This window comes from Alosa pseudoharengus, unplaced genomic scaffold (genome assembly GCF_046254945.1).
Source record: "Alosa pseudoharengus isolate Yale_2024_CS ecotype anadromous, Long Island Sound unplaced genomic scaffold, YU_APseudo_1.1 YU_APseudo_1.1_scf_17, whole genome shotgun sequence".
NCBI lineage: Eukaryota > Metazoa > Chordata > Actinopteri > Clupeiformes > Clupeidae > Alosa > Alosa pseudoharengus.
The window spans coordinates 30736476-30749095 of NW_027468640.1; the positions used below are offsets into that span (position 1 = coordinate 30736476).

Here is a 12620-nt window from a genome sequence, read left to right on the forward strand (position 1 = left end):
GACCCTAAAAAGTAATTTAAAAAGCATTTACACAGAAAATGTTACATATTTATGAAGATCTGGGTATTGTCTATTAAGAACTAAAACAATAGTTAAGGTAGCATCAAGCTTAATATATATAAAATCATCATGTTTAGGGTACTTTCAATTGAGAGGTGGCTGTCCCAAACCCTAAGGCCTAAATTTCACCTTATGAAAAAAAATATGAAATCATTTTTGTAATTTTTTCCACTGATGTTTTTATAAAGATATTTTGAATACCTATGATAAAAGCAATCAAAAAAAAAAAATTATTATGTAAAAAATGTTGTCCCACATTTTTGTGTCACAACCGAAACACTGTAAGGTTTAGCCCATAGGATGGTAATGATTTTAGCCACACCCCTCCACTTTGGACCAGGATGTGTGTGTGCATCCCTCTCTCTCTCCTGGCCACATGGTGAGTAGATCAGTGCAATAATTTTTGAGTAAATGCATTCAAAAGTCTCAAAAACAGGCTGGAACATTTAAGAACGTCACTACCGAACACATATTTATTTCAATTAATCAAGTTGTTTTGGTTGTTTTTTTTTGAAAATGTAGTTTTTATTGGTGTATAAATGTTCAGAACTGTGCTATCTAACCATGTGCTGACTAGCATCTTTGAGATAGGCTCAAAAATATATTTTTTCATCACTACCGAAACAGTCACAACCGAAACATGTATTGAAGTTTCGGTTGTGACGAGATTGTTTTGGTAGTGACTAAATGGAACATTAGGTCCTATATTTTGGTAAATCAGTGATATTTCCAATTGCACATTTATATAAATAGAATGCATTTTAGGATATTTAGGACTAGGCCTACAACCTAAAATACAATTTTAGTTTCAATGATTAAGCTAGTGCTATTCATGGGTTTCATCGTCCCTTTCCACAGGTGTATTAGTCAAGCAACATGCACTGTCTAAACATGTCTAACCATAAAAGAAAACGTGGAGCAGAAAGACTGATAAAATGTATAGACTGTTTAGACAAATATTGAGGGATGACTCAGTGAAGTACCAATAATATTTAATAAAGGAAAGTGTAAGAAATCATTGTTCAACTGCATATTTTTGCAGAAGCATTAGTTAGGAAGACTGAATGCCCTATCTTACACAGTGCATTGAGGAACCAGGCGCGACACAATTGTTTTCCTAGTTTTAGGTCAGCGCATTTTATAATTGTTCCGCCAGACACCCATACTGTGTGATCCTTGCACACCCACGGGTGTATCGATGAAAAAAACAGGTGTGGTCAGGCATATGATCACAAATTGCTATTTTGACGCCACAAAAAATGATAACACCAAGGAAGATAGGGCTCAAAGAATGTGATCTAAATGGGCATTATTTCAGTTATTTTGAGGGTGCACTGTCTGTAGTCTAACAGCCTGGTAAGACCTAAGCCAGTTTTTCTTGAACAGGGGGTCGGGACCCCCAGGGGGGTTGACAAAAATATGGGAGGGGTCGCGAAATGATTTGCAGAAGGTTTTCAGACCAACATGTTTAAAAACTGGGATATTCAGTAGCCCTAGATATAGGGTTACAGTTCACAGTGTTTCCATAATGTTCCTCCGAATGTGGATGCTTTGTTTACGCAAACTCAAATCTCTATCTGCGCCTCTTGCAATGATAACTTCAAAGATGCTGTGCGTAAGCTTACCACAGGGTTCCCACGTGTCATGGAATTTCTGGAGTATCATGGAATTTTGGAAAGTCTATTCCAGACATGGAAAGTCAGGGAATTTTATCATTTTGGGGCAAAGTCATGATCAGGGAATTTTGAATTCAGAATTGGTGTATATCTGGTTATTAGCTTTACTGCTTGCTTGAGTACTGTAGTTGTGGTTAGGCCAACTTCAATACCTACATTTATTCATCTCTCGCTCTAAAAAAAGTGAAAAATTCTTGAATGCTACACGACTGTTCTGAAATCTTGTACCCTTCATTATAATAGAAATTTAGTTTTTTTTGTCAGGGAAAGTCAGGGAAAAGTCATGGAATTTTACATTTCACTTAGAGTGGGAACCCTGTACCAGTGACAGAACATTATGCAGCCTTTTCTTGCCACAGAACTGCCAGTTATACATTGGATGAGTGCTAGTTATCCTTTGGAAAACAATAAATCAGATTTCTTTAATATATATATGTCTGTTATATGTGCTAGCTGCATTATGTGCAACATTTGTGACTTATTTGTCATTTTTATCAACACAAAATACTGGCAGTCTGATGTAGTAGTCACTACCGAAACACTACCGTCAATACCGAACATGTGCTGTCACAACCGAAACATGGGATGTTTTGTTAAAAAAAGAGTATATCTAATCATCTGACAAGATAACATGGTGGTGTTTGGTTAAATATATATTTATAGTAATACATCCTTAAATTTGAAAACGGTATGATCAACTTTATGCGTTTTACAAAGAAATATTGTTTTTAAAATGCAATTAATCTCATAAATGACCTTTATTTTGTATTAAAAAATATTATTGTTATCAGTTGAATCATGGAAATGCTTTAAGAAAATTCAAAAAAATATATTTAGAAGGTATATGTAAAGAAATTCCTAATAGATTATCATAAAACTTCTTATTTTGTTAATTGTTATTGTGTTTCGGTAGTGACACATTTTGGGAGAAGGAAAACATTCCAAAACTATATAAAAAAGACAATATGAAATTAAAATGTCCAATTATTAGAAATGTGTACCTTAGATGTTATACAATGCATGTGAATTAAAAGTTTTGGGGAAAAAAGATAACCTGACCCTAGCCAGATGAATTTCGTTCCGCTTAGCTCCGCCTAGCTTCACTCACATCCATCTGGGACCTCTTCCATTGAGAGTGATTTCTGCAACCGATTTTATGGTGCAGCCAATCAGGACGCAGGGCGGGAGTTTCATAGATGTGACATTGCTAGAAGCGACTGTGAGACTGTTATTAGCGTCACGGGTTGGCTTCGATGTGAGTGGTTGAAGTAGCACGTCAACAGATGACGGACAAGTGGCTTATTCAATCATATGCAAGCATTTTTTGATTAGGCCCAGCCTTCTGAAGCAACACTTCAATGGATCGGTTCCAGATGGATGAGTGGAGCTAGGCGGAGCGAAATTCGTCTGGCTAGGGTCAGGTTAGAAAAAAAGACACTTTTTTCTAAATTTTTCAACCTCTGAATTTGCACGAATTCGGTAGAATGGCCCATATACAGTAATTCCTTCCTGTTTTATGCAATGCTGACCATAACATTTCTTCAAAATGAATTTCACCAACACCACTTAAAGCAGCAAGTTTTGGCAGAAAATAGCATCCAACAGTGTAAAAGGCATGCCAACTCTTACAATCAGCAATAACAGCACAGCTGACACGGTTATCGCTAGACTACAGTATATCAACATTTTCTCACAACCCTAATTTTAAGATGTACAGCATTAGTTGCCTATAAAAAACATGCATCAAAATGTGTCAAACTGTTGTATACGGTCTCGCTCAACTGAAACCCCTCACTAAATATCTTTCTAAAATCACAGATTAACAACTGGGACCCGAATGTGAATTATGGACGACAAAGTGCAAAATCTATTGCATTTATAACTAGGCACCATGGGCAAGACCTTAATCACAAACCCTGATGAGTCAGCCCAATGTTCCTGCATGCCACACGATGCAGTGGGTTGCAAAAGTATTCAACTCCCTCAAAATTCATCACAATACCAAGAGAGTCACCAATGCGCAATGCCAATGATTTTTGTTTGTTTGTTTATTTATTTATTTTTGTTGTTGTTTATTTATATGTGTGTCATATATCAGAGTAAGAAAGGTGACATAAACCGGTCTTCCCTTGCCTAGGGATATGACATGAGGATACATTATCAAAACAGTCAAGAGAGACAATAGATTCCAAAGATTCCATTGAATGATGCATTTAACTGGTAACAATAGTCATGTATCAAACCATTCCGTTTAGGGTCATAAAGGTGGCTAGGCAACATCATGATGTCATAGAACATAGTGCAGGGTAAACTGGATTTTTTGTTCACTATTTCTTGAGTTGGTGTAGAATTTGGCTGGTTTCAGATATTGTGGTAATTTGATGTTTGGAATTTAATTTCTGGCAGTCTGATTTTAATGTGGTTCTGTTGGTTTTTGGCCTGCTGCCTGGCTGCACGGCAGGATGAGCACGGTTCGGATACAACAATTAAGAAACGTGTCAAAAAATACAAACTGGAGGACCTAAAGAGAGAACTGGAAGCTTTGGGGGTTAATGTTGACATGGACATGGATGAAAATAAAAAGAATCCCAAAAAGAAGACCAAAAAGGAACTTCAAAAGCTCCTGATAAGGGAACTGAAGCTGGTTGAACATGGCAGAATCAGACTGGAAAAGAGGGCAAGGGAGAGAACAGAGGGATTAACTCTGCCCATGGAGATCCCTGAAGACGTTGTAATTGTTCTTAATGACCTAGACACATACTTGGACAAACAATTAGAAGAATCAGAGATAAATGAACAGAGAGAAGCTGATATACAGCTCGTGATGAAAAACCTTTTGGATCAAGTTGAAATGAACAGCGCCAAAAGAAAAGAGCTTGTGATCACTGAACGGCAGAGGGAAGAAGGTGTAAAAGTTGAGCCTGACACTCTGGGTGAGTAGAGGACATCAGCTCACATTGGTTATAAGTAGTAGTTGTCAAGTCAAAACTAAGCTGTGTCAAAAGTGAGCTCACATTTAAAACATCAAAATTGTTTAGCATTGAATTTTAATGAAGTGTTCCCCCCCTTTTATGTTAAGCTTCAGAACGATTGAAAGAAGGAGAAAAGGTGAGCGTGGCTGAGGCTGGAGACGGGAAGAAGGCCGAGCGGGAAGCCCATTTCTGGGGTGCCAGAGGGAACCACAACGGCTCTATCCCCATGAAGAGGTTTCGAGTGGCAAGGAACAGCAGCAGACGGCTGACCTTGTGAAGGTTGAAAAGCATCAATAAAACCAATACCAGAAGTCAGATCATTGTGTGGGGATATTTCACATTTCATTTGGTTATCAGGCTGCTCGCTATTTTTTTCCTGCGATAGAGACGACATTGGTTAGCTTTACTGCAAACCTAAGACAACGTTTACAATGTCAATGTCAAAACATCATGTTACATAGAGATGATAGGCCCGCCTGCCAATTTTCAAAACCCAATGTGGCCCTTGAGCCAAAAGGTTTGCTCAGCCCTGGTCTATGGCAATGCAGTGCAGGACCAATATTCATCAACCTAGATGTTCCATATACATTTTATGAAGAGGAATTGGGGGGGGGGGAAGCACTTCAGACCAATGTGCAAAGCTGGCACTGTCTCACATTAAATGAATTAAGGTTGTTATAGACTTTATCTGGCGTTTAAATTAGGGTACCTGGAGTGATTTGTAATACATCATTCAGTAGAGGAAATAGTTGCTAGACTGCTTCTCATTTCTCTGCATGAGGTTTCTCTGCAGTCACCTTGGTTGACAAAAAAGACTGCCTTTCAAATGCTTTCTATTATGGAAATATCACAAGGTGATAACATGAACGGTGTGAAACGACCCAGACTTGGCATGTAAATATGGGCAGTGTTGTAATGTAAACACCTGCCTTCACCGATGGTCTGTAATTGGTCCGCAGTAATCTGACAGGGAAAGCTAAAGAAATAGGGCAGTACCTGAAGATAACGTTGCCAGCGCGGTCGGCTTTCCAAGCTTTAACCAGTGCGTAGTCCCCTGTGATGGATTTCTCCATTATGTAATGTCTGCCATTGAATTCACGGACCTGGGGTCACACAGACAGGAGAAAAGAGAACGGGGAGGTGAATTTGAAACAGTAATAGTTTGCTACTATTTCCATCTAGCTTCTATACTATATGCTATACTATATAAGTCAGTATCAACTAAGCCCAACAAAATTCAGGCATGATATGCTCCATTTTGTTTTTTGAGTTTGTTGCAGTATTAGTGGGCTACTGTTTTCAGGCCAAGTTTGAGTACAAAGTCAGTATCAACTAAGCTCAACAAGATTCAGGCAAGATACTTTGACAGCTCCAAAAGCTCCATTTTGGTTTTCAAGGCCATGTTCCAGTCTATCTAAGTGTCCTTCACAAGATAGTCTCATTAAAGCATTCTGTGATTTACAGCAGATTTCCTGAAACAAGTTTTTGGGTAACTATTTTTCAGGAGTTGTACAGCCTAAAGGGTGAACAGTGTAGATTGACAGCATTACTCTATTTGGACATGTAATAAATCATTCACTGTTGATAAAACAGACGGCCTGTTAACATATCACACTAACAACATCATTAACACAATGATGTTGTTAGTGTGATACACACTCTAAACCTCCACGGCATCATGGAAAGATATCCACTAGCCAGCATGCACTTTACAGTTTCCTTTATGTGCGACACACATGTAGAACAACTGCAAAACAATAAAAAAAAAACAGATAGCATTCATCAAAGGTGTCTTTTAAATTAGATTTGTTTGGTGCTGTTAATTCCAAGACAAGAAAGTACAAAGGTATGTGCCACTGTCTCATGGTTACTCTATTTTGTGTATTCACTGGGCATGAAAAACATCAGACGTGGCTCTGGCCATGAAGCCCACTGGAGACGGGTAATGTTGTGGCGTGACTTGATAAGAGCCGAGTGATTACCTCTCGCTTCTCACTGGCGATGGAGATGGAGCCGTCTTTGCTGTACTTGATGGGGGAACCGCCTTCCTGAATGAGCGTGCCATAGCCCGTCGCAGTGAAGAATGCTGGGATGCCTGCACCTCCTGCTCGGATCCTCTCGGCAAGGGTGCCCTGCAGAGGAAATGAAAGTGGCGAGAAGGCAGAGGATAAATTAACTGCATTCACAGAGATGGATCTGGGCACACAGGACTGGCACAAAGCAACTTTTTATAATGGCAAACAAGGACATGGCATTAAGATGAAATGGTGCACTGCTATATACTTAGTTGTTCAAATTGTATAATTTTACTGTTTAGGGAAAAGCTGAATGGTTAGGGTGGGTTTATGGTGTGCATGCAAAGGGTGTTTGTGTGGAAGATGAGGCGAGAGGAATTTAACCTATGAGGCGCTATGAGGCGAGAGGAATTTAACCTATGAGGCGCTATGAGGCGAGAGGAATTTGCACCTGTGGCGTTAGCTCCACCTCCAGCTCCCCGGACAGGTACTGCCTCTCGAACTCAACATTCTCTCCGACATAGGAGGAGATCATACGTTTGATCTGCTTGGTTTGCAATAGCAGCCCCAAGCCAAAATCATCCACCCTGCATGAAAAATGCACAAGCACACAGGCAGTCAGTGAACTGGCAGTCTTCAGTTCTCCTGCCACAACCACATGGTTTTCCATGTAGTTTCACCATTACAAATTTCATACAGATACCTTCCTGTGTGAGGAATTAAACATACATCAAATATACATTTAACATACAAAACTCATAGATAATACATTTTTTGTGTACAGCTGAGGTCATGAGGATTATATAAGGGTTATAAGCGTCATAAGGGTTGGTTCTGGCAAATAACGGCACCTGGACTTCACTTACTGATGAGAGAGGAGAGACTTGCAGTGGTTCAAAATGTTCAATCTCAAAGCTCAGGAGTCTTACATAAAATATTCCACACTGTATAACAGAATTTACTGGGCATTAATTTGTACACCTTATGACTGAAGTGCGTACAAAACCAGTATACACAGGAGTCGTCTGCAATTTCTATACTGCTTTATGAGTAGCATGATGAGTTACGAGTTGGTCAGTCTTACATTTTATGCAACCACCCCCCTCCCTTCCTACCTTGACCCCCCCCCCCCCCATCCCCTTTCTCAATTCTTCCAGTATCTCAGCAACCACAGCCAGACTGCCAAGAGGCTCCGGAGGAATCCAAGGTCACATAAGGACTCCCTCAACTCACTCACAGCTGCTCAAAACAAAACAGAACTAAACTAACCAAAACAAAACAAACAATCGAGACTGAAATTCAAAACGCCAAACTCCTATTGTTTCCCACTCTTTCCTCTATGAGGTCAAGGGTTTTAGTGTCACCATCTCTAAGTGTCTCCTTCAGAAGAGCCTATACAAACTTAACCCACAAGGAGAATTACAGGCAAGCAATCAACCGGCAGTAACGCAGTAAGTCATTAACAAATGGAGCCATCTGAGCGAAATAGAGTTACTTATCAACTATACAGTATCAATGGGTGGCAAGTCAATCTTTCCACTCAATTGTATCTATATATCAGACACACAATTCACCTAGTGTGGTCCCATTCTATCCTAATTAGAAGCATAGAAACATTTTTATTTCTCAAAGGCTACGGTCTAGTTTGCTCCTCTGATCAGACTAATCTGATTTGGCATCCCTAATTGTAGCCTTTCTTCAATGAAAAAGAAGGAGGCCAAGAAAACTCAAATGCGTAAGAAACAGTTGAACCTCACACACTTATTGGGCACAAGCATGATTTGAAAGGAAAGCCCTCCATTTCTATTTGCTAAAAAAAATATGTGGATAATATTAGTAAGTACAAATATCCATTGTACAGTACAACACATAAATTCAACAGTTTCAGCAGCTGGCTGTAGCTCTCAGTGGATGTCATTCCCTACTGAGTTAGCTATGAATGATTCTGCAGTGTGGCTCAGGGGCTGGTTTCAGATTACAGTTTGAACAAAAAGACTCCTTCTGGGAGTCTGGGAACAAGGTCCTTTTCAAACATATGTGAGTGCACGGTGCTATAAGAGTTCGAGTGAAAGCAAGAACTAACTGCCCTCTTTTAGTGTGCCTCTCAAAATTGAAGAAGGAAAAAAACACATGGTTTAGCAGTGTCTTCAGACTATTTTCAACAGTACTTGTAAATGTAAAATCAGGACATGATTGTCTATATTGGCATGATTATGGAAGGAAATATATTGTATGCTGAAATGATGAAAATAACCTTATGAGCCAGTCAGACAAGCAATGTATGGAAACAGTAGAACTATAAATACAACCACTAATGCCTCTGTCAGCTGTGATTGGCTTCAGCAGTTGACCTAGTGATATAAATATTTGCTTGGGACAGAAGCAATTCTCCAAATCTACGCTTGAGACATGACTCCAGAAGATTTCATCAAACGGATAATACAGGTCTGTTGAGGGGGTCACTGAGTTCTTTCCACACTAAAATTAAATGTTACATAACTATCCCAAAACCTTGCAAGTCTGCCACACGGAGGAAGGAGTTCAGTGACCCCAGTAAAAAAAATATCACTTGCAATCAAACACAAACTGATAAGACATCCAAAAGTAACAACCCTGTCTCCCTGATAACTACCTAAACTGAAAACAAAACACATGACATACAGGCAGACAACAAAAGACGCATGGGGGAAAGTGTCCTCTGACGCGATGGGAAGGGGGCGATACCTGGCATGACGCCAACACAGCTCGCCCTATTTATAGACCAGCTTCACATGACAAATTCTTTCCAATAGACACAGCTAGAGGTGGTTTGGGCATAGAATCTCATGCAGGCACAAGATACAGGGGAGTAATAATAGTGCATACTGCACATCAAGGGCAAGTGACCAAACAAAAAAAAATAGAAGTTAGTCTGAAACATCAACCACCTACACACAACACCGCTTTGTCCTTGTTTAAGAAAAATAATCAAGGGGTGAAAGACTTGGCAATTATATTGCTAAGCTTACTGGATGCTTGAAATAAAACATGCTTTATTAGTTACATTTAGAGATAAAAATAACTCTTTGTACTACTGTGTCATTATAGCTGAGAGGTGGTGTAGTTTATTACACTACGCATGCTGTGTCATGTACGGTGTCATTCATAGTACAGTAGATCAGGTTTCAGTCCTTTCACGTTCACATGAACAAGTGCAACCTGCAGGGACACCGATCTAAACCTACCCGGCATTGTTGCTCACAGCCGTGAGACCTTTGACGCCCGTCTTCAGCAGACTGTTGATTAGATTCTCAGGGATTCCACACAGCCCGAACCCTGAGGAGAAATAGTTAGTGGTGGTGGTGGTTTTACAAATTTTACATTCTTTGTAAACACTTTGCATACACACTTGAAAAGACAGAAGTGGGCAAATGGGCTTACCACCAACAAGGAGCGTGGATCCATCCGGAATGTCCTTCACTGCTTCTAAGGCATTAGAGTAGAACTGGGATTCTCTGTGGTTAGAAGTGGAAAAGTAGCAGCAGCAGGCCTGTGTGGGACAAATCAGCTGTAAGTGTTTACTCCAAGCAACTGTGTCTGCAATTCACCTTAGCATTTAACTGAACTGTGTAAAGCTCCAGCAAGGAGAGGAGGCCACTGACCAAGGATATCAATGCACACTGACAGAGTGTTCAGGAAAATCTGCTCCAACTCTGCCTAATCACTGAATACACACATAGTGGGGCCTACCAGTGGTGTAGTCTACGTGATACACAGTATACCCACTTAAAAAGCATCACCATCTCAGTATACCCACTTAAAATAGGCAAGGATACGTATTCATTTGGGGTTGATCACAGTAGGCCTATACCCACTACAACTACCACAGTATATCCACTACAGCTAACTAGACTACACCACTGGGGCCTTACTACTATGATAGTAGGTTACCTCGAGTAGGTAAATTAACGCGAGTATCTCAGTAATCAGTAATACAAGCTGCCATTCATTGTATGAGCCACATAACACAAACGGATTTGCTGCTTGTCTTTCAGCAATCAAGAGACAAGCCATCATTTCTTTCTATCTTTCTACAATGAAAGACCGTTATCTAGGATGACATCATCTAGGAACAATAGAGTATGTTATGTAATTTGATGTTGATTATACAACGTTAACGTGCAAAGACTGCAATGAAACACCTGCAACAACTTGATACATAACACAGTGTCCACAGTGTTCAGTTTCAAACGGTTGGTCTCTAGGGAATTGTCTCTTTCCGTTTAGAAGTCTGCCCTTGGATGATGACGTTCCTGCACAGCTAGCATGAGGTTAAATTAATTTACAAATGAGCAATTTTGCCTAAACAAATTTACCTTGCAAATTACAATGCGAACGTGACAATTACAGTGCAAGTGTTATCTCTACTAGCAGGTGATCGGTTTTATTTGCGCAAGGTAAATGTGAGCGTTGACTTCTTTTAAAGAACCTCTCGCCTCGTGCACTTCAAATTGAGGATAACCTAGCATTAATCATCTGTCTGTCGTAGATCATAGCTTGAAAAATTCGCAACACAATACTGACCTTCAGATTGGAATGGGTTGCAAGATTAACGTTCAGTCTACAGGCACCTGATACATTTCTGAAGACTATTCTCTCAGCTCGGGATAGCACTTTGAGGGCCGCCATGTTTAAAAAGTGCGTCGCTTTTGTTGTGATGGGGTAGTTTCTGGAAATGGTATCTGTCTCCTGTCTGTCAGCATGCACTGGTATCTCTGCTCTCTCTGGCAAGTGTAGAAGGAGGAGGGGCCTAAGGCGCCATCAAGCAACTCCCATCAAGACGAATTCCATGGGAGTGACATGGGCTCGACTAGCTACTTATAATTTAACTCTTTAGGTGCTGCATTTGTGACGCCCTTTTAGGGATCAAGGCAGCTCACCACAAGACAGAAGAGTTTAAATTACATTTTGTATGCTTGGTTTGAGTCTTCCTGTAGTTTAACTAGGTAGAGCATGATGGAACCAATTCCATGGGTCAATTTCATGAAAGTATATTAGATTAGATCAGATTAGATTAAATTGGAAAAGAAATATAGTGCAGTGTAGACAGTAGTATGCAGTTGGTTTACAGAAGGTGGTTTAGAGTAATATAAATTAAATATGTGCAGTGTATTAGCAGTTATCAGAGCAGAATAAATATGGCTATATAGTACGAGCAATGTATGAACAACATGTACCTTATGAGAGCAGAATACATATGGCTATAGTATGAGCAATATATGAACAACATGTACAGATATGTGCAATGTATAGCAGTAACATTATAAGAATAGTAATATATTATAAGAAAAACAGAATAGATATGGATATTCAGTATGAGCTGTATATACAGATATGTACAGTATGTACAGCTACTGTATGTGCAGTGTGGTAACAGTACCATTGTAGTTCAGAAACAGTAACATTAAAGTAAGTACTGATTTGCACCTGTTACAACTGCCATCTGTTCAACTAGGCTCCATTTCTCTCTGTGTCTCTCTCTGAATACAAGGCACCTTCCATCCAACTCTCCTCTCGTCATCCATCCACTTCAAACCATTCATTCATCCATTAAACTATCTGTCTAACAACATCCATTAAACTATTTGTCTATCACCATTCATTAAACTATCTGTCTATCAACATCCATTAAACCATGTCAACCTAGCAACTACCATAGCAACCAACATGATTACCCTAGCAACTGCTTTATTTGGCATAGCAACCACCATATGTACCCTAGCAACACCATAGAAACCATCTTAATTACCCTCGCAACAACCTAGCAACCCCCACTATAATGTCAACCTAGCAACCACCATAGCAACCAACCTATGCATCCTAGCAACACCCTAGCAACCATCTTAATTACAATAGCA

General features: G+C 39.7%; 1 protein-coding gene across 1 annotated transcript in view; it reads right to left on the bottom strand.

Annotated features, from left to right (window-relative positions):
* The window catches only part of oxct1a (3-oxoacid CoA transferase 1a), a 37804-nt gene extending 26326 nt beyond the window's left edge, over window positions 1-11478 (bottom strand). The window contains exons 1-6 of the mRNA XM_076289287.1: window positions 11287-11478; window positions 10144-10252; window positions 9948-10038; window positions 7175-7310; window positions 6691-6840; window positions 5705-5811 (exon numbers count right to left, since the gene is read on the bottom strand). Of these exons, the coding sequence (XP_076145402.1) occupies window positions 5705-5811; window positions 6691-6840; window positions 7175-7310; window positions 9948-10038; window positions 10144-10252; window positions 11287-11391 (698 nt within the window). The 5' untranslated portion in view covers window positions 11392-11478. The remainder of the gene's footprint in view (window positions 1-5704; window positions 5812-6690; window positions 6841-7174; window positions 7311-9947; window positions 10039-10143; window positions 10253-11286) is intronic.
* Window positions 11479-12620: the final 1142 nt, after the last annotated feature.